Raw genomic sequence first — 23260 nt, forward strand, 5'->3', positions numbered from 1 at the left:
TATTCCAGGGCTGGAATTTTTACAACTTTACTTTGTAGGCAGTGAAATCTCACTGTCTGATTGAACTTCTTTCCAAACGTTTCAAAATCCCAGCACGCAACTTCTCAAAGTAAAACAGTTCTTCTTGTCTGTCTTCCGGTTATCTTCTACAATTTACATAATATTTTTGACCTCACACCTTCAATATGAAGGATAAGGATTGGGAGACAGAGTGTAGACGTGTAATTATGATACTTTTATTAGTAGATAGTATATGTCCTTGCATGAAGTTGGGAAACAATATCAGGTAAAAGTGCCTTCCTGATTCTTTTGATTAGCTGAACAATCAAGCTGCTCTTTCTTTGAATGACCTTTCCTGTTATAATATGGCATATCATCAGTTTCCCTACGCTGCCTGTCCTCTAAATACCGTTCTATTGTAATTTCTTTCTTGACTCAAGAGAATATATTTTCTCCTTTACTTTTCTTCTATTGAAATTGTCAGCATCTCCCACAGTGCTAAGTCTCTGACCTATTAGATCATGGTAATTGAATGCTTATCTCTTATTTAAATGATAATATTTAAAGTTTCATTTTAATATCGGTCTTATTTCATACTATGTATGATATACGCAAACTTCTATAACCCTGTGAGTATACGAAATTTCTTCAGAAATACCAGGGTTGGGCAAAGCTTTCAATTCACTTGTCAAGCACCATATTACTTTGTTTAGCCTGAAATACATAGAGGATTTTAAATATTGTTTGTATTCAGATACCAAGCTGTACAAAAACCTTGTAAGAAGGATATTGTGTAAGAGTTTCTTGGGTACGTGGTCCAGTAACGGCAGTGTGGAAAAGGCCAGTGTCTTTAAATAACAGTACTTGTAAGAACAAGGTAATTTACTATGAATAACTACCAGAGGGCCAGGTCTATCATTTGTATGTCCTTTTTTTCACTCTTGGTCCTACAGAGACAATTTAGTTTACCTATCTCAAATTCTGGAAAAAAATAAAAAAGTGTAAATAGTTTTCGTTGATGTACTTTATGGAGCTAGTTTAGAAAAAAACATTTAATGTCAGCAAAGGGAACTATTTTTATCACAGTATATTGTTTAACAACCCTTCACGGTCATCAAATTTAGTGCACCTATAAAATGCAAGGCAGCTGCAGAGGATGAACCAGCAGTTTAAAAATACTAAAGAGCCAAAAATTATCCAATTTCTCAACTCCCTGATCCAAGGATATAGTTAGTTCTGCACAGAAATGATACGTATGTACAGTATTTATAAAAAAAGTCAGAGTTTTAAAATTAGGCAATTTTAGGAAGCAATTTAAGCAATTATTAAAATTGGGAGAGTGAGTGACTGTCCAGTGTTACAAGCTGAGTTAATGTCCATAGAAATAATTTCATTTAAGCTAAGCAGTGAAGTTCTTATAAGCCTGAGGTAGGATTAACACCACTGAAGTCCACAGAAGTATGCTGGTGTCAGACTATATGTGGATCAGATCTAGAGGGCCAAATTCACACTTCAAGTGAGCTGCTGAATTTCATTAACTTCTGAGGAGCTGTGCTAATTTCCATCACAGAAATCCAGAAAGCTGATGCATAACTGAAAACCGTTAATGGCCCAAACCCCCATAAAACAATACTTTATAAAAAGAATATCGTGGGGTTTTTGATCTTGGTTTTGCTTTGATCTGCATCCTGATGGCACGTGTAACAATTAATCGTTGTGCTTCCTCTCCAATTTACTGGAGAAAAAAAAAAGGCATTGCTCGAAAAAGCCTTGCTTTTCTTTTGCCTGTTTCATTAGCTTTCACCTAGCCTCCAAATATTTGGGTCCGTGTTAACTATTCTTGTCTTTCAGCTTCCATTTCTGCTGCTGTCAAGTCCACATCCATTCCTTCCCCCACTGAAATCTCTGTCATCAGTTCTGCTCTTCAACCTCCCTAGCTGCTCCTCTCCCCATCACTTTCAAGATTTCACCTCTTCTCTTGGAGTCAAAGAAACAGCTCAAAGATTCAGGCAGAAAAATATCATTGTGAAAAGCTAGCTAAATTCCTAAGGAAAAGAAAAAACACAACAACGAGGAAGTGGATGCCTGTTCCAAGCAGCAATGAAGGAGAACCCTTCCATACCTGGCTGAAAACCTCCAAGCCAGCACTGGCTGTCGCATCAGGGCAGTGACGGTGTTAATGCTTAGCTGAGTAGTATTGAGCTTAGAAACCCGCTGTCTGTAGGAGCCAATAAGCATTTGCTCTGTGCTCTTAAATTGTGTGTATACTGCTTGCAGAGTCTCCCTGCAGACAGCAAAAGATGCCTGAAGTGGTGCAGAGAGGAAGAGTTTTCTCTTGTCTTGGCAGGGCTAAATTTTCCTAATGATTTTACTAGTGACAGAGCTAGTGACCCATGATCTTATGTCACTGCAAGGATAATCCAATCCCAGCCAAAATCCCATTATTTCAGAGACAAATCACAGCCATTGTCAACATTTGCAGCAGGTTGATAAGTACTGACTGTATTTATGCAGACTAACAATTCAATTGTATTTTATGAATGCTATTTTATCTTCCATTTTGTGCTGAAACCTTCAAAAGAGTACAAACATCCCTGCATCGACCACAGACTTAGACATGGAGAACAGTAAGAGTCTGTAAGGCGACTGATTCTTCATTGAAATGGAAACAGCATGGCACAAATAGCTGGCCACTACCCCGAAGAAACAGTCCTGCCAGCTTGCTTGATAATCCTTCACTTAAAGATGGATCAGCTGGTCTGCTTTCCTCCTTTTTTGGGAGTCGTTTTTTCAACTAACGTTGCCTCATTGCAAGGACCCAGGACCATATTTTAATAGTCCACTGTACTTGTAGCTTTTGGCCTTTCCCTAACGAAATGAAATTTCTTAGAAGGTGTTCAAAAGCGCTTCTTTGAGTAGGTGGCCTATGAATTCTCCTCCTGTGGATAACTCTGAACTGAAACCAGAGACAGTGGGTTTGGTTGGGTTTTTTTGTTTTTCTTTTTTTTTTCCCTCGGCACAGAATAAAATCAGGAAAAAGAATGATCAGCAGGAGAAGTAAAAAAAGAAAATGACCTTCCACAGCCTGATTTTTGCTGATTTTCATACAAAAGTCTAATGCTGGTTAGTCATATACTCCACTTTTTTCTTTTTTTATTTTTTTTTTTTTGAAAAGCATATCAAAGTGACAAAACCTATTTAAAACTGACAAAAACACAGCAGACATAAAGTGCTATTGTACAATCACGTACAGTTAACTCTTCTCCTCACATCTTCCCTTTGGCTGTAAGTGGGATTTCTACATTCTGGTACTTATTACTGCTGCCTTTCAGAGACCTTAGATGTCTCTCTTCACACTTTGCAAAGAGAAATTTGTTTTCAGCTCTGAGGGTCACTCTGAGATCAAAAAGCCATTGCTGATAATCAAAAGCCTGAAGTTTTTTGTGTCTGTGGATGTTTGACTTCAAAACACCTACATAAAAACCAGCGCAAAAGGACCAGCATGGAATTCCACTGGAATTTCTCAGGTAATTCATCCAGATAACCTTGGTCAATAACACCATAGACAGAGACAGTGTTAATCAGAAATATTATCAACTAATGAATGCCAAATTTACACATACATAAGCTGAGTTATGAAGTCATCCAGATCTTTTAAAAACATTGCATTTCTCCCTGTCTTCCATGTCAGGAGAGGAGGAGGTCTTTGCTGTTAAGGAAAGGTTTTCCATATATATTAAAACATTTCAGTTAATAGTACACATCAACAAGTGGACATAGCAAACCATAATAAAAGAATCATAGCATGAGGGATTAGAATATAGGATGTTCAAGGTGAAACGTGGTCTATTCAGAAAAGGCTCGATGTAAGCTGGTAGCTGATGTTAGAATGGGATGGTTTCTGTAAATCAGGGAGCCCTTTCCTGCTCCCTGCTTTCTAATCCTGGGGTCTCAGAACAGGTTCAAGAGAATATTTTATACAAGCATATAATAATACGCTCACCAGTGTCATAGATGCAGATGCTCCACAGCAAATGCTTTACGTGACACTGCAGAATACCCTACAGTCCTATTTCCCTGCGCTCGTAATTTCTGCAACCCTTCACACTCCTCACATTTGTTTTTGTCAAAAGCACATTTCCACTTCTCTGTATGGAATAAATAGTTCCAGTAAGAACATGAGAAGCAGTGACAAAATAAAATGAAAAAAATAAGTGTAACGCAGCTCAGCATTTATAGCTGAAATCAGCCCGTGTGTGAGAACCCGCAAGTGACACAACGTGAAAGTCTTCTGGATATAACGACCATAGCTTTGAAGAGAAATTGAAATCATGACTGTGAGGAAAAAGTGGTGGCTCCTTCACATTTTTGCAGTGCTATGAAACATTCTGTAGATTCAAAGCTTTCCCGAGCTAATTTCAGACTCAGAGCTACAAAGTCGTGTGCAGGGGAATACCTGTCTGAAATTCATATAAATGAATTACTTTAATGCGCTCATTAAAATGGGCAAGATGGTTATGGCATAAACCCATTATTCTCAGCTTACTCACTAGCCTCATTATTTACTTTTTCTGGACCCATCCACGATACTCTGTCTCTCAAGCTAACAGGTGACAATAGAGCTTGTCTAGGAAGACAAATTGATCTACAGACACACGTTTTTCCCATGCTAATCTTCTCCCTCACAAAGACACATAAAAACCAGCGCCGAGAACTCCTACATAAATCACACAACTCAATAACTCTTCCACCTGCATAGTCTTCTAATGTTATCTTAAAAGATGCTGTGATCTTCCAGAACAGAAAAGGGAACTTGTTTCTGTAAATGATTTGCCAACACAAAACAAACACCATAGAGAGCCTAAAGTCAACGTTTGGGATTTTTTTTTAACTTTTTTTTTTTTTTTAAAAATAGAGAATCCTGATTCATCAGTATTTGACAATTTTGTCAAGACTTTTCTTCACTCTCCTCAACGCACTATCTGGAAGGAGGAAGACCGACACAAAATCATTCAGACAGACAAAGGGCAGAATAAATAATTCCTCTCTGTGTAGACTAATGAATCTTTAATTCCGTATACAGAGTGAAAGTTGCAATGGGAGACACTAATTCCCCATTCTTAGGGTCCTGGTAATTGTTTTGATTATCAGGTTAAAATTCCTTTATCAATTCTGCTACAGCAAAGTCTGCGTTTCCCACATCCCTCCATTACTCTGTCTTATGAGAGTAGCATGGGTTGGTATTTCAAAATACCTTTTCCATTCCACAAGAAAGCTTCACAGTGTAAGAAATGGCTTTTTACTCTCATTTTTAGCAATTTGTTCTGGTATATAGACACACAAACACACACAGAGATGTGTATATACACGTAGATGAAACAACAAAGGCACCAGGCAAATGAAAGGCGTAACTAAAACCCACAGAGTAACGTATGAAATTATGATTTGATTAAAAAAGATTATTTTCATTATTAGAAATAACACACTATTAATATTAATCTAAACCTAAATAACTGAAATGCTTAACTATTAGATTAATCAAACAGCAAGCTCTTCTTGGATCCTTTTAATAATGGTCCTATTCCAGACCATCAAGGCTGAGATCTTTTGTGGCTGAGATGTTGGGACAGCAAATCATGCAGAGAGGCGAGTTTTTCTTCTCCTATATTCTTTCCTCAAGTCTGAAAATGTGCGTTCTGGGAAGACAGGGAGAAGAGCACAGTAGGAGGAAATTCTGGGAAAATCAGACTAGAGAACTGAACAAGTACAACGCTACAGAATAATGGACAAAACTTCCTTTTCTCTTTTTTTTTTTTTTTTTCAGTAAGTTGTATGCATTTTGCAATCTAGACATTTTAATTTTAAAAAGAAAAAGCTTTCAGATGGTACCTGAACTGAGATTACGGGTAACCAAAACAGAATTTGATTTAATTTATTTAAAAGACTCTTAACACTCCTCCAATCTACCTCTTTTCCATTCAACTCTGCTTGATGCCAGGTACCAAAGGGATTATGGCTTTGCACCTGTTAGAAATAATTGATTTAGGATGAGCAAAAGTCTAATTCTAAGCATAGCAGTGATAACCAGCTGCGGATGCAACCCTTGGAGAAATATGTCTCCTCTGTATGAATAAACTGTGATTTAGGGAAAATTAAACCTGGATGCTGCTTCTGAAGGCTGCTGAGAAAGATGCTCAGACATGGAAGTGACACCTGAGTGATACCAACGTCATTCTTAACAAGAATTGTAAAAATGTAAGGACTGTACTGCAGGTTACAGAGGGCAGCCCACAGCCCCTACTCGGAGAGCTTTCCAAACTGTTTAACTAAGCCTCAATAAAGCGGAGACATTAGTAGCCATGTTTAGGCTAAACAGCACAACAAACAATTAGTAGAACAGAAAATTCAATATCAAGTGTCTGGTCTGACAACCACATTCCCAATAGTCTACTGGTGCATACCACAGAGACCATCCCTAAACGTGCTGATGAAGATGGAGCGTTGCTGAACCAGACGCACAGGTACTTAACTCTCGCCCTCCCTTCGCCTACGGTTTTCTTTTCCACTCTCCCTATCCCTCAGTCTTTGGTGGCTCTTTTCTCACCCCTTAATTCCAGATAAACATTTTCCAGGAGCTGCTTCAAATGTGCAAAAAAAGGAATAACTGAAAATCAAGCAAGCTAACCAAGCTAAACACTAATTTTAGCTGTTTTATTTGCAAGGAAGGCATTTTTTACCCACACTGACTTAACTGGCATAACTGTTAAATGCTTCACGGCAGACGCTGTCTCATACCCTGACTCTGCCTCTTGCTCGCTGCACCATGATATTTCATCTCAAACTGCCTCCTGGTGGTTTTATTTTATTATCAAATAAGTAATAATAATAGCTGAAAAGAAATTAACCTATCAGCATTGATTGAATGGAGAAGAATATAATTGAATTAAAAAGAGAGTTAATACCTCCTAGTCAGTCAGAAGATTCAAAAAGAAAATTCATTAGTAAATTTCTGCAAAGATTCACAGTTTTGTTTTGTTTTTTTATTTAAAGTAGCTTGACATGCATTTTCGCTTCAGAAGCTCCATAACAAAGTTATATTCTACAATGTCCTTTTAGTAATAAATAGGTATCCAAAGTGAATGCGATTTTTTAGTTATTTATTTCGAGGAAACTATTTATACATTAAATAATCTGAGATTACTAATCTAAGAAACTGGTTTGATCACTTATTTCAAATAAACTCAGTTTTAAAGGCTAAACTGAGCTTCCTGCTGTAAAGTCACAGACTGTTAGGAACTCTATGGAAAAAATGTATTTTTTTGGTATCCTATATATTTTCTATCATCATTAAAAAGTCGTGACATTTTGTCCGTAAGATACAAAGACCATTCTGAAAATGAAAAGAGATTTTGAAACAAATGCCATGACCTGCAGTTCTTTGCCACTGAACAGAAGTTAAAGTGAAATTACACGCTTCTTACACCCAGATAGCATTAGAAAAAAAATAATACTGAAAGCATCGACGAGAACTCCAGAAGAATTTGATCCTCTAAATTTCTGGAATTCTAAAAGTTTGGATAATAATATAACATACTTATCAGAATCATATATATTAAGCCAACACACTTTAAAAAAACCTCATTAAAATCTATAACATAACTGCAGAAAACCCCAACTTTTTCCTATCCGTGACCTTCAGTAACTCAGGCAATAAAATACCATAAACACACACAAAATTTTTCCACCTATTACCAGTAAGAAACAATGGTAAACACCAGGTATGGTAATTTACAACCTTCATGCTGTCTGAGGATAGATTGCAAGCTGTCATCCTATCATGACCATTTCCTACTGAAGTATTGGTGCATCAAGGCTTGAAATCAAATACCAGCCCCGTGGTCAACACGCCATTTTTCTTTCTAGCATATAGTTTGGTCAGACTGTAGAAATGTGATCTTGAAAACTGGAAAACCCCGAGTTGTAGATTAATTCCATACCTTTGCCAACTGGGTAGGTACTAGAGCAGCTGGAAAGCTTAACTCTTTAATCCAGTTTAATGCAACAATGAAAGCACGTTGACATCCCTGAGCCATATATAGGTTCTTAGCCTGAAGTGGTTGACTTTACAACTACGTTTTCTCAATATGCAACAGTAACAAAACGTAATAAAAATGTTGATGAGGTAAATTAAGTGCAACAAGTTAAAGGATGCTGTTAATATCATAACTCTGCGTCAGCTACCTTGTGCATAACATTCACACTGAGCTAAAGGAAGGAGCCGGCCTAAGCTATTCTTTGTATGGAGTGTGACAGTTTTTGAAACCTAAACAATCTTCTCAGATAACAAATTCACAACAGAAAGTCAGGAAGAAAATATTTTTCAATGGTGTAGAATATCTTTTGTTCGGATTTTAATTTTCCATTTGTTTTAGGCCTATTACAATAAATTAAAAAAGAAAGACAGATTGGCCATATACCCAAATACACGCCAAATAGAAAATAGGTTGGATACGTACTGGTGATAGTAATCTGGGTTCGCTCTTACTCTGTGCTTCTCAGAGCAAGAGGTCCGTTCTTACTCTGCACTCTTCACAGGAGCTGGAGTGTGCTTGAATTGCCACCTATCGAAGTTGTAGGATACAGCGAGACTCCGCTGACTGACATAATTCTCCTTTCGGTAAAATCCTAGAGGAGCAAACTGACAGGCAGAAACGCCACGTCCTGCTGCTGACTCCTCTGCGCCTTTGCCCGAGCAAACACAGGCCCGAAGGAATATATGAATACCAAAAAGCTTCCGATGTTGATTGTAAAGTTTAAGGTAAGCTGCCTCTGATTGCTAGAAATGCAGAGCACCTCAATGGTCCCAAATGACTTGACTGAAGTTGTCTGAAACTGGAAACTCAAAAAAAAAAAAAAAAAAGACAAAAGAAAAAAAGGCGAAAAGAAATAAAAAGAAAGGCACTGAAAACATTTGCTCCTGATGAAAAAGTGAAAACGTTGGCTATGAACTTTGTGTTGCTTCAATAGACAGTAGACACTTTTGCCATTTCCCAGCAAGCCAGTATCAGCTTCACAGGACAGAAGCAAAATTTACATTTGATAGCAATAAACTGCACATTTCCTCTTTCTAACTTTACTCTAAAATACGTATTATTGATAATTTAAGCCACTATAGACCTTGCACTAAGTAATTTCTTGATTGTACAACTAGACTGGTTCATTACCGACATAAACACGGGCATACGTGCTGTAAGTATATAACACAGTATATACTGAAATGCTGTATCTACAGCTAAATTGCAATTATATGCACCCCAGTGTGTGTGTGTCTATATATATATTATTTTTTTCTTGTCACTTTTTCATATCCTAGTCACTTGCAACCCATGTTCCTTCCTCTTAGCTCTATGCATGCCACTGCACCCTATTTTATCCCTCTGCACTATTAATATTCCTTTCACATACACATTTCCTGACCTGCAAGGGCACAGGGTTATTGGTACAGAGCTCAGCACAAAGACATGGTACTGACTGCTATCATATCTTAATTTCTTTGCTTTCAAGTGCACAGAATTAATTCTGGTTTATTTTTTCATGGTTGGATAAGACTTGGCTTCGCATTGATGATTTTTCTCCACCAGACAGCGGCCTAGAAGGTCTCTGAATTGCTTGTGTCTAGTTTTATTCGACCTTCTTGCACCAAGTTTTTCTATACCTGCCTGGCTTTAATATTGGCCCCTCTTCTACCACCGTACTTCTATAGTTCTATACTTACACCTGCTCTGCTGTCCTAGGTCTATAGTTGCTGCCTACGGCTTCTGACTCCTCACAGCCTCAGCTGCCGTCTTTCCCAACGTATGTGACTTTTTGAGGGCTGAACTATCGACTCATTGTCCATCTCAGTTCCTTGTCTCCTTTGCTGTATTAGGCTGCCAACAACCTCATTATCTCTCAGTAGCTTCTGTCTTCCTTTCATCGCTTCTACTTTCTATATTTCTGTTATCCTGGCATTGCTCTTTCCCTGTTATTCTGGAATTCCCACCCTTGAGGATACTCAACACTTGCCCAGATAAGACCTTGAGCAACCCGATGGCAGTGGCTCAGACCAGAGACCTTCATGGATTCCTTCCAACCTAATTATTCTGTGATTGCACATCTCACTGTGCAATGGACAACTAAACGGGAAGCAGAATCTGGGTTGTCCGGTCTGTCTCGGTGCTGGGTATCATCTCTGAAATCTGCACAGCACTGCCCAATTTTGCTCTGTATTTTCTTGGCTTGCTTTCTTTTGTATTGAGATCTGGCTTACTTATTTTCTTTTGCCACCAACACCTTTTGTTACTTTGTGGATGAGATGAAGTCAGCCTGTACTCAGATTCCATGTATAGCGCTCTGTCCTTGCTGTTTGGAGGCATTTCATTTGCTCAGATCTGCTTTTCTCAGCAAACGAGTCACAATTCCCATGATCCCTCCTGCTTCTAATCAGAGGTTTGTTAACAGTTTCAAGGCATTCCCAGATACCACAGTTCTAACACTGCAGTGTCTATTCTTTCCCTTTTTTATTCAATGCAAAGAAAATGTAGAGAGCTCGTGAACAATGATCCCAACCCATTGAGGGCAAGAGTCATCAAAACACGTATAAATCCTCACCTTAGTGCCTCTATAATTTGTCATCCTATTTTCTTAATTCTGAACTTGTCATTTTTGTTGCCTCTACACACTCAGTGCTTTTATTTTGGTGGCATGCCCAGTGACTCTGATAGCAGTACTTAGGGAATTTGTTCGCTTGTTGATCACATTTTCCCCCACGTTTTGGGATTCACCAGACAGTGATCGCTTGGTTTAGCTTGCTTCAGGTAAGAGCCTCTGCACCAGTACAATAAAACCTCTTACTTCATAAGGGGGCACTGCCAGAGACTCTGCAACTGAAGCTTGCCTTCATGACTCCTTTGTCTCCTCCAAACATTCATCTCCTACACCTGACCATTGCTCCAGCTTTAAGAGAGATCAGTGTAAATGCATAATTCAAAAGATGTAAAAAGTTTGCACAGAGAACGTTTGGAAGCAGGGATTCACAAATACATTTATCTTTAGAATATCTGGATTCAGAAATAATCTCTCTTTTGGGGCGACCCTTGTTTTTTCAATGTGGCTGTCTTTTTAATGCAGTCCCATCAATAATTTCACTAAGAAGTGCAACGGGAGGGCAGCTTTGCGCAGTGTGGCAGTGAAAATGAGCAATTGAGGATAACTGAAATTCCTGAATCACATTTTTTTACCAGAGAAAGAGTAATGTGAAGCTCTCCCCTAAGGAAATTCTTGCGTAAACCAGAGTGGATTACCAGCATGGCCCCAGCTGCTCTTTTATTAAAACATGTATCTGCAGTTGCAGAAATTAGAATCATCTAGAACTTTCCTGAAACTGACTTCATTAGTATGATGCTATAAAGGACGCAATCTCAGAACCGTATGGTCTGATCAAAATGCTACCTATGTCTGAGAAGAGTCTTACTGTTTTTTATAGATTTTGATCTACTTCTTATTGCAATAGTAGGTACTTTATTGCTGGAGGAAGATAGGCTAAATTGTTCTGCATTTATAAGTTGAAAGCATGTCTTGAAAACTTCCATTAAAAATACCATTCAGTTACAACTTTCTGCTGATTTATCCTACTTTAATTTCATATTGATCATTCAGCAGTAAACCTGATTTACTGCATCAGATTTTATTTTCCCCTGACATTTTCCTAATACCCCAAAATGATCAAGAAGGCAAACTCTGTAATGCAGTTGGCTACTTTCACTATCTGACTATCAAGCTGTAGCTTTACACTTAGGGTTCATATTACAAGTAGTGAAATAATATTTCTTTTCAACAATATTTAACTGCAGCAATGGAAAAATCACAACTGTACGCTTTAGTTTTCCTTGCATCAACAAGAAAATAAAACAAAAAATCAGAGCAATAAAAGTGGAGCTCAGCCACTTGGTGAGGTAGTTTAAGAAGAATACATGGGCTATTCAAGTGAAGTTAAATCTTCCCTACTGAAATTAAACAATGAAAACCATGTCTACAAAACACTCCTGACTTAATGCATTCCTGAGGATACTTCAGCTTCAAGTAAGACTCTCAAGACAAAAATACAATTTCATCTATAAAAAGAAATTCTCATTTTTTATTTCCAGTTATGATGAAAGATGGAGAAAGCAGAAATGTAGGAAAATATAGATTAAAGAAAAAAAAATACACTTGGGGCTTAAAAATAAGATCCAACATCTGTTTTCATACAGTTTTTCTGTATCACTGTTGCACATCTCCCATGCAGGTTTCCTCTGTTTTGCTTTTTTAAAAATTGTCTTTCTCAACTCTGTTCTTTGCTTCTTCACATATACCATTTTTCACTCTTCTGCCTCTCATTCCATTCTCTCCTCTCACTTTCCTTTCCCCTGGCAGATAATCATGCGGCTTTGCCCTTATGTCCCAACCTATACAGCACTGTTGCCACCCTGCTCCATCTAGTGGGATTCCCGCAGCGCATGCTCCAAAACCCTGTATCGCATGGGAAAAGGGATGAAGAGCACAGAAACCAGCCTGGCCACCAGTAACAGCCAGCTTCCAAAGACAGCAGCTAGATTTAACCTTAAAGTCCACAGTTTATTTTACAAAATGTGGAGCACATGCCAAAATTGCCACTCGTATTACCTGAATACCATAGCAAGCGTTACACTGCTAAACACTATGGATTTTACAGAAGATCGCAATTGGGTTGTTATCTCACTTGTATCAAACAAAAGTAAATAAGGATCAGCAACTTAATATTAACACCCAACAGCCATCTCTGCCTAAAGATGTGTGACTGAAAGGATATTACGTGGGAAAGGTAAATCGATGCAAGCCCTTCCTAGCTTTTGCAACAGACTCTGAACATGAATTTGGTCAACAAAGTATTTAAGCTCTTCGTGTTACGTGGGCTGCTTTAAGACTCATTTTTGAAAGTCTTTTCCACTGTAAAAAAAAGGTCTTTAATTTATTTTCACTCTAGGCATCACGGTTGGCACCAGCACAGGAAACTTGCTTTCCAGTCATTCCTTTAATATCAAGGCTTTTGTGAGCTGGTGGACAAGGCAGAATCTACAACTTTTTCTTCCACGTATACTCACTACGCATTAAGCCCTGAAGCACTGACTCCAGGAAAGTCTGTCCTTAGCACACACTAAATAAACACGGATCTCACTGTTGGGCTCCGGTTTACTTGTGGTGGTGGCAGCTGAGTCAGCGTATCGGGTGAACCTGGAATTTAAGTTATTTGGGTTTTAGGGCCAGCGGGGTGAGCTTGCCTGCATCTCTGCCCAGCCAGGACAGGGTCTGCAAACGGGTTTGCAGAGCCAAATCTTGGAAACTCTGACAGCAGTGTCTCCCATCAGGTAACGTGACATTCAGACCACATAAAAACCTCAAGAATATGACATTATTGAAGTTGGGAAGAATTGTGAGGATTGAATGCAAACCCCTAATTTTAGATTTTGCCTTATGGACTCAGTGCCTGGGACAATGAGGCTGCTTCTCCATCTGATGTCAAACACCAAACTCACTCCTGCTTCAGCTGGGTGCGTGGCACACACCCATGCACCCATGCAAATGCAAAAACGGCACAGAAATCAAGAGGTTTGTATGCCAGTGCAGTATATACAACTGCTTTCAGCATGTGGCAACTTCCAAGTCAGACATGCCGTAATGAAGACAACATTCACGGCTGCCTCATCTTCAGGAGAGATGGGGTAAGCAGGCAGTTGGAGAAATTGTTCACCAGGAGGACTTTAAAAGTCCTATCATCTTTCTTCAGCGCTAACTACATACGGTTGGCACTACCAAACCCTCGCATGGAAGATATAAATGGCTATTTGCCAACTAACTTAAGGCATATAACATAGCTTGGGTTCCTCATACAGTTAATGGAGAAAGGTAGGTGCTATCAGGCGGCCATTCAGAGCAGAAATTGAATTATTGTCTGCCACAGTGTTCCCAAGTCTTCCCAAGTTAGGTGTCGAACATAACACGACTACCCCTCGATGCTCTCCACGAATGCTTTGTGCAATGCAACTTCCGTGCCTCTGAATGTAAAATCAGCTGCCTCTGTGGGTGTCCAAGTGTATTATTATCCCAAAGCAGCCCATCTGCTCTGCATTCACACCCAGCAGTATGTTAACCTGGAGCCTGAACAATCTACATCTGTGATGTGGCCGTGTGTCACCAATCCAAAATGAGTACAAACCCGGCTCTCTGGTGTACCAGCACAGCCACACATGTTCCTTGGGGATGGACATCGCGTATGGCCACGAGTGCACTGCACGGCACAAGAGTACACGCCATGCAGTGAGTGGCACCACGGGGCATGGCAGTTCTAGTCACCATAGCTGCCTCGGGATACACTCCGCCTGTGTGTCAATGGGGTTTACTCTTGAGTATCTAACAATTTGTGGTTTGCATTTTATTAAATGACAGAAGTTCCTATAGAGTAAATTAAGCACACTATAATGAATGCCACTCACTGGATATATTAAATTCTTTCCCTTCTACTGCATCAGAATGACTTTTTTATTTTCTGAGCATGCATTTCAAATCGTTTCATGAAAGTTGAGAAGATACAGATGTGCAAACACCACCACCTTCCAACTGCCACATTTACTGTTTGCAAAGTGATTCAATATTCTTGTTAAAATTCTCTATCTCAAACTTGCAGCACATCTATAATCACCCCATAATCAGAAGATAAAGCATGGCAGCTTGGGCTGCTCTCTTGAGTCGTCTACTGATCTAAATGGTTTCAAGCAATTTTGGAAGCTCACGTTTGTACTGAACATAGTCTCTAGAAGGAGACATGGTAAGACCATTGCAAAGCAGAGACTACTGTAGTCATCATTTTGCTGTGGTGTACATGTATGTGTTTAGTTAATAATTCCAAGAGTTATTCTGACTTCAGCACCCCACAGTCCCCCTGTGCGACTCCACTGGATACAAAAGCCACGTGCTCAGGCACAGATTGGCCCACAGATCCTGTTAGCAGTAAGCAGAACTGCTTTGCAACTCCCATCTGCTGGGAGGTCAAGACTCCATCATCAGAACCAGTAAATGAGAGATCAAAATGGACTCTAGCCAATTTAGCACATCTGCCATGGAGGAACATCAACCACCAGTGCTTTCAGGGGAGATGGGTTATTAAATGAAGTTTCTCCAGAGATATAAAAGGTACAAAAGACACAGTAAGGTGTCAGCTGCCTCTTGCTGGGACAAATTTTCCTGATCCACCACCATCCCCACAAATATCCTTGGATGTATTATAACTCTATACGCTGACTGAGGTGACTGTGATCCCATCTTTTTCCTGTTAAGAAACAGAGGCATTACAAAATCAACACAAAACTTTCTGGCATAAACCTGCTCAAAACTTTCTGCACATACCAGTTCACTTGATGATCAGACCCGAAACCTAAGTTTTTGACAAATTCTTCAATGTGGCCCATGAACAAGTGAGTACAAGAGACATGAATTAGACCTACACTAAATTAAAAAAAAAAAATTGGAATAACATCCCAAAAGAGTATAATCTCCAACAAGAACCCAAATCATCTTCTCAACAGAAAGCAGTATGTATCCACCTAAGCTGGCCAAGTACATACATGCTGGTGAGCATCTGATGATGCAAATGGTGGATTTAGCAATTCATTATTTTGATTTTCTTCAGTAAGATTAAGAACTGAACTGTATTTTTATTAGAGAACCAAGTTTGACTATTAGACATCTATTTCCTTAACCCTGACCTGTCTACAGAAAGATGGAGAACATATTCCATACTTTTCTTCCAAGGTGTTTTGACACACCAGTAAAACAACGCTCAGGGTTCCCAATAAATGCATGACTCAAAAGAACCCCTAAAAAATGTCTCCTCAGACTGAAGAATAACCCTGTTGCTTGGTGAGGTGAAACCCAATTAATTTGCTATCATTTTGTGTAATGACACTGCACCTTGAGAAAGATCATGGTAACAGCTAAATACAACAGATAGAGTACTTTGTCAGGAAGAAATGCTTTTCTTTTTTTTCGAGATTATAATTTGGTATAATAATTCTCACGTAAAGATAAACTTATTTTTTAGCATTAAAAGTAGCAAAAAATAGTGTATTTATAATTCTAAATCCTGCAACCTCAAGATGTATAAAATAAATTTTGAGTGAAAAAGTATAGAGACTGTAAAAGGTTTTTTGCTCCCTCTTGTTACAGTCGCACAGTGACTATCATTTTTTAAGAGGATGAAGAATTTGGTAATGAAACAAAAATCTCCTATCTGTAACTAGAACAAGAGGAACAGTCAGGTTCAACAGCTCCAGGAATATTTTTTCATTTTAACTCCAATCATGAAGTTTTGTAGGCTTAGGTACACTCCTGCAGTTAATGCTAAACTCCACTAGGTGTCATCTACCACTGCATTTCTACAGGGACTATGAAAGCGCTGGTGCCTAAGATGGCTCGTATTAATATTTTTATATATTAGTCATTGCTTGTCTTAAATTATCGGGATATATCTACAAATTCCCATTCTATATATTACTTATGCACACGTCTTATTATTTACAACCACCGTTACACCTTTTAATGAAGCTTATTTTGTAAGAAAATGTACTGTCTTGAAGGTATGGAAAGCTGACACGTTCTCAGAAAATATATCCAAAGTAACTCCAAAGGAAAACAAAACCTGTTCCATGCCTTTTTATGCAACATTCCTTATGCCCGAACAGTGCTATTTCTGGATGAACACACCATTTCTGAGCTACAGCTAGAAATTATTTCAGTCTTGTAATAATACTGCCCTGGATGCTGCTGAGAGTTTATAATTGAATGTATATTTCTGCATGTACTGACAGCATCATCTACACCGCGTTGCTGAGAGGCTGATATTCATCCGCTAAGTAGCTGGAACAGGGTAGCTAGTGCAAACCCCACATTAGTCCAGACACATTAAACTATTTACATTTAGTTTTCTGAATTTCTACATGTTTACAGCCCTCTGGGTATGATTTGAATCTAAATCTGGTCATAATTAACGCAAGTAAAATGTTCACCTGATATCTGAAACCAGCAAGATAAATATGGTTTTCAGATGTATGATGGAGTCCATGTATCAGCCAGTATAGAAAGGTCTCATTATTGCTGTGTGAAGCACTGATACTGAAACATGCTAAAAAATTCTACCACTCCTGTTCAAGACCTACAAACCTATGTAAGAAGTGAGAGAAAATTGCTGTCAGAGCCCTCAGAAGCACGGGGCTGTCTAGGCAAGGAATGGGGCCCCGAGGAACTTGCTGTGTTTAGAAGAGCAAATAAAGGACATAGTATTATGAACAGCCAAGACCTCTAGAAGAAAGGAGCAGCAAAGACTGAGTCAAACTAGAAGGCAATTCTGGCCCAAGAACATATGATAATATGATAATCAATTAATTTAGGTTAATTCAGAAAAGATAAATAACCATTAAAATATTAAAGTTTCTGAAATGACTTCTCAGTTGGGAGTAGTAGCTGGCCAACTATTTTTACGGTGGACATTTCTCCATTTATCAAAGTTATAGGATACAATTCCTGTTGGAAGAGGCTAAAGAAAAAAAAGGTTTTCTGAAGCAACTAAGATACTAATTTTTTATTCACACTGTTGACATAGGCCATGAAAATGAATGCATATCACAAATTTAATTTGATTTCACTTTTCAGTTTATTACACTTAAACACTTCACTATCTAAAAATATTTCAAGAATTTTCTACCTCAACAAAACAACACACTATAATGTAGTACTAATCAAGAATAACTTTCAGTCTTTCTCATTGCATTATTCGTTAAAAACTGATGTGTGTGTAGTGGGGTTCTAATATATCTTAATTTTAACACATTTCTTTATATTTTAATATACAACCCTATATTATAACATGTATTTAAATATACTATGCTACTAAGAAACATGTCATAGCAATATTATAACATGTTTACAATCCTAGGCCCATAGGCTACAGTTTTTAAATTGTTGATTTTAAATTCTGCAAAATTAATAGTTATCTTCTTTTGCACAGAGTTCATGCTGCACAGTGGACACTGGGTTTGCAGGATTTAATAGTCAATATAACTCTTGTTACTAATTTACTCCTCTAACTTACATATTGCTTTAATGCATGGCATACACTGTATGGTTAAGCTAGGAGGTACCTTGATTTCTGCTTTACACAGGCAGTAGGACCTTAAAAAGAGAAAAGAAAAAAAAAAAGGAAATAAAATCAAAAATTAAAAAAAATAGTATTACAGGCAAAATGCAAACATAAAATCTTCAGGCTGAAATGGGAGTATTGGTAAAGACTGAAGAAGCCCAGATAACAAAGACAGAAAATATTTGACATAATTAAGCAGAATTTTCCCTGCCACTGGATGAGATGGACCAGTCGTGTCAATGGGAAATGGCGTAAATCTAAATACTGTCACATCAGCTGCTACAACACATACGGTCCCCACCAGGTCAGGTTAGTGCAGGCAGGAGAAGGCAAGACCTGTCTCCGCTGCCGTTACATGAGCATATCTGCTGTCACACTCTTGGATCAGTACAATTTATTACGACCACATAATCCATAGCTGTATTTTTCATAAAAGAGCCAAACTGCAAACTTCTCCAAAGTTTCTGATTTCAAGGTGACTTCTGGGACTCATATTCAGCAAACTAACACAAAGTAACAGGGGTAAAAAAAACCAAACAAACAAAACCACCAGAAGAAAGCTATCTCTGTAAAGAATTCATTTCTTATTTTTTGTAACTTCATCCATGTAATCAATGTTTAACTCAATGGAAAATTTTTCCTTTATTATTAACAAAGATGGTGCTGCCTGGGTCGATTCCTATATGGGTCTCTATTGTATCTCTATTCCTACAGTTTCTCTTTACCTTTTTCTAGCAACAACTTCCTTCATTTCAGTCTTTGTATTAAGAATGACCGCAAAATATTGGTATGTTGAACAAATAATAGAGTGACAGACTATCTATTTTTGCTTCAAATTTCATATGCTAAATACGCAAATAAGTTTCCAAATTGCTTCTTCAATAGTCGCTTAGCAAAAGGCTTTATATAGCCCATGGATACCCAGTATCGGAATCATCTTAAATTCCCAGTATTATAGAAAGCTTCCCCCCCACACACCTCCCATGTACATTTATTTGTCTTACTTCCATAAAATTAGAGCTTTACAGAAGATGCAGTAGTTGGGCTGTTGAAAGCACTTGCCTTTGAACACAGTAACACTGCCACCTGTGATTTCAGTAGAAGCAGCCAAGTGAGTCCTAAAAGCCACATTTTTTACTCACAATAGACCTGCACAAAACCCTCAGGATGGGGAACCCCCTTCTTAATTAGCAGCTGGTCTTGTACTATTCTCCCTCTTCCCACTCAATCAATTCACTATTAGCATTAACCAGAAACATCCAAACTTACTCAATATCTTGCCATTTCCCAGGCAAAACCCACAAAATACAAGTGCTTCCCTCTGATCTTCAAGAGACATTTGGAAATTAGACATGTGAAGACCACAGACAGTCTCCAAAGAGACTGCAAGGGCATGTAGGAATCTGTAACGAATTCGAGCAAACTGGTGAAAATTCAAATTAAAAGATAAGTCTAATGCTTCCAGATGAAAGTGGAAGGAAAGACTTATTCTATTTGCAGCTTGGCTTTTCATGCCCTGCCCCTCAAGTACGCAATGACCCAGAAATGTGCACTCACGGCCCAGAAAGCCAACTGCACCCTGAGCTGCCTCACAAGCCGTGTGGCCAGCAGGTTGAGGGAGGAGATTCTGCTCCTCTACTCTGCTCTGGTGAGACCCCACCTAAAGTGCTGTATCCAGCTCTCGGGCCCCCACCGTAACAAAGACATGGACCTGTTGGAGCAAGTCCAGAGGAGGCCACGAAGATGCTCAGGGGCTGGAGCAGCTCCCCTGTGAGGACAGGCTGAGAGAGTTGGGGGTGTTCAGCCTGGAGAGGAGAAGGCTCCGGGGAGACCTTAGAGCGGCTTCCAGTGCTGAAAGGGGCTGCAGGAGAGGTGGGGAGGGACTCTGGATCAGGGTGTGTGGTGACAGGACGAGGGGTAACAGCTTTAAACTTAAAGAGGGGAGATTTAGTTTCAATATAAGGAAGAAATTCTTCACTACAAGGCTGGTGAGGCCCTGGCACAGGTTGCCCAGAGCAGCTGGGGCTGCCCCCTCCCTGGCAGGGCTCAAGGCCAGGCTGGATGGGGCTGGGAGCGACCTGGTCTGGTGGGAGGTGTCCCTGCCCACGGCAGGGGGGTTGGAACTAGACGAATCTTTAAGGTCCCTTCCAACCCAAACCATTCTGTGATTAATGATGATCATATTCATGAGTGAGACTATGTAATTTTGGTATGAAGTTGTACATTCAGAGAAAACATGTCTATCACTAAATACTAGAGATTGGTTGTAAAATGGATGAAAAAATACAACTTGAAAAACAGTTTTAATGAAGAAATGTTTCCACAAACCCTCAGGTCAACTGGATGCTACGATATTTTAACAAGCAACGCCAAGGCCACAAACTGGGTGATGGGCTTTTCTAACATGGAACATAAAAGATGGAGCTTTATCAGAACAGAGTATTATATCAAGCTGAGACATTAATCTTGCATGGTGAAGACCCGCTCGTGGTTGATTTTCCAGACACATTGTACACTGCCTACCGATGTAATTATCAAGATGTAAAAATTATTTACACTCCCTTCTTTTTTGAACCCAAATCCTTCATTGATACTAAGGGTGAGACTTCAGTAAAGACCTAGAGCAACAGGCTAACAAAAAGGGAGAAAGAAGAGTAATGGTTATTTTTGTAATTAAAAAATATTAATGTCTGTAAAAGCTTAAACCCCAGGTGTGTAATTACAGCAGGAATCTAATGGAGCTTCTGATTTCTCATTTCCATACCCAACAGCAGGGGCAAAACTGCAAAATTTCTGCCTTGCACTGAAGAGACTACTCTGTCAGCACTGAAACGATCCTCCTCAAAGTCCTGCCAGCTTCGGTCACATAAATAGTCCAAACAGCCATTACTCAGGGGGTTTAGTCTGCATAATGATAGCTAGATAATGGCAGATTGGGTCCAGGAAAGGTTACAAGTTACACAAAGAGATTCTAGATCGCTGCACGCCTGCTAACATGAAAACGCCCATTTTATCTTTGTACATAAATACACGGGAACATTTGCAAAGTTTCCAAATTATTTCATTTGGAAAGACTGTAATTGGGTAGGCTGTGCAAGCTCATTCTTCTTTCTGCTAGTTAAGTCACGGACATTCATCTCTCCACAAAGAGCCCAAATTGTTCCTGTCTGCGCCATATGTTTTGTTGTCTCATTTTAACTGACCTATCAGACCATAAAGAGCAGAACAAGGCCTTCATATCTCTTAATTGGTGTCATTAGGAGTTCTCATTTACTGTGAAAAGAACTAACATCTCCTAGAGAAGAACTGAACGCCTTATGTACAACCCAATTTGAAGTCAGAGGCGATGCTGATTAAATATAATTCTTCATTAAAAGATATAAAGTAGCTGGGACTGGCTTTCTGAGTGTACAGACATTTCTTATTAAGTTAAAAAAAAAAAAAAAACAACGAAAGTTTCTCTTGTGGTTTTCTTTATCCTGCATCATTCCCCTCTCTGAGCAGCCTGCCGGCTCAGCGTGAAGGGCAGCAGTAGAATTACGTTCACATGACGCTGAAGTTTCACTCACGTCCCCCAAATAAAATACGTTATTTCCAATATACCCACTGCCAGAAAACATCTATCAGCTGAACACTTTGAAACTTCAATTAACAAATGACCTGTAGGTAGCGTTGCCTCGCCGTGGTCCGTGAACAGACATAAAGCAGGGTATTAAAGCAGTTACATTAAACAACTTCACAGAGCACTGAACACCCGAAGACACCCTGTTCTCTTTCTACCTTCACAAAAGACTTTCTTTACCGGTACCTCCCGACACAAACTGTTCTTAGCGACTCTGACTGCAAAACGCAGCGCTGACGCGAATCCATGGGCGACACGGAAGGACGTTCATAAAGCTGTGATCCAGTCCCTTGAGAGATTCGTCGCTATCTATGTATTTAACAAGGATATTATACAGCACGAACATCCAGTAATAAGGTCATTGCTACTTGCCTGGCCTCGTTAATAAGATAAACTCCTGCTGGCTGAGCCGAGGCGGCTCAAAGGCTCCGGCAGGAGCATGCGGGAGGGCTGAAAAGGGGCTGAAGCTCTGCCTGCTGCGGCCAGATCTGACGGCTCGTTGGACGCAGCAAAGCGGTGGCCGAGCTGTGCCACCAAAGGGGCTAGGGGAGCAAAGAACTGACTCTGAAATACTTGGTAGTAGCGCTGAAAAGGCCTAAATGTAAGATAAACTGACAACCAACAAGCACATTTTTAAACATTCTGGCTGAAACTTGCTTTACCAATTTTAGCGTTTGCAGTGGGGAACGAAACAGCAACTAGAAAATCCTGTAATGTATTCAAGTACCTGATTAAATTAAACCATGTAACAATTCTGCTGGACTTTCTGCGGCTGATATCTGTTAATCAGGCAGTTTATGGAGCTCTTTCATAGAAACATGTCGTAGCTCAACAACTATTCAGTAATTCTCATTCCATAGGTGATGGGAACTGTCTCTAATGCCTTTCAGAAGTGTATCAGGAGCCTGCCTCCTGGCTATCTTGCTAATTTTTCTAATTTAAAACAAGCAACGAGGTCATTTTTGGCAGCATTTGGAAAAGGAACGCTTTCTCTTGACTGCTAATAATGCAAATAATAAAAACAATCTAGGTTTTAATTTGCCTTCTGTACGAAACCCTTGCTGTCACAGAAATTGTGTTCACTCAGTTGACAGCAGAAATTTCACTCCTGGTTAATGAATAAAAGCACTTGTATAATATAATTAATGAAATAAACAGGTTGTAGCGCTTCAGTATCTCTTTTCATCCAGAGCTATATTTTAACAGATCTCCTAATAAGACTGCCAGACTGCTCCTTGCTAAGGTTGTTTTTTTTTTTTTTTCTTTCAACAATCATCTGATGGGCCACAGAGACAGAGAAATGCTATAAATCAAGGAGAATTCTGTTCTGTCTGGTCTTGTCAACTTTCTTACCCCTTCACTGCCCTGCAAACTTCCCAGGATGGGTAGCT

At 39.2% G+C, this 23260-nt stretch overlaps 1 protein-coding gene across 4 annotated transcripts in view; it reads right to left on the minus strand.

The window, feature by feature from the left end:
• Positions 1 to 23260, minus strand: part of CTNNA2 (catenin alpha 2) — a 459358-nt gene that overhangs the window by 194562 nt on the left and 241536 nt on the right. Inside the window, exons 8-9 of one of the 4 annotated variants that reach the window (XM_086464657.1) lie at positions 12824 to 12836; positions 8123 to 8138 (exon numbers count right to left, since the gene is read on the minus strand). The exons of the other annotated variants lie outside the window; for them this stretch is intronic. Of the exons in view, the coding sequence (XP_086320783.1) occupies positions 8123 to 8138; positions 12824 to 12836 (29 nt within the window). The remainder of the gene's footprint in view (positions 1 to 8122; positions 8139 to 12823; positions 12837 to 23260) is intronic. 4 annotated transcript variants of the gene reach the window in all.

Source organism: Leptosomus discolor, chromosome 4 (assembly GCF_034619465.1).
Source record: "Leptosomus discolor isolate bLepDis1 chromosome 4, bLepDis1.hap2, whole genome shotgun sequence".
Classification (NCBI taxonomy): Eukaryota; Metazoa; Chordata; class Aves; order Leptosomiformes; family Leptosomidae; genus Leptosomus; species Leptosomus discolor.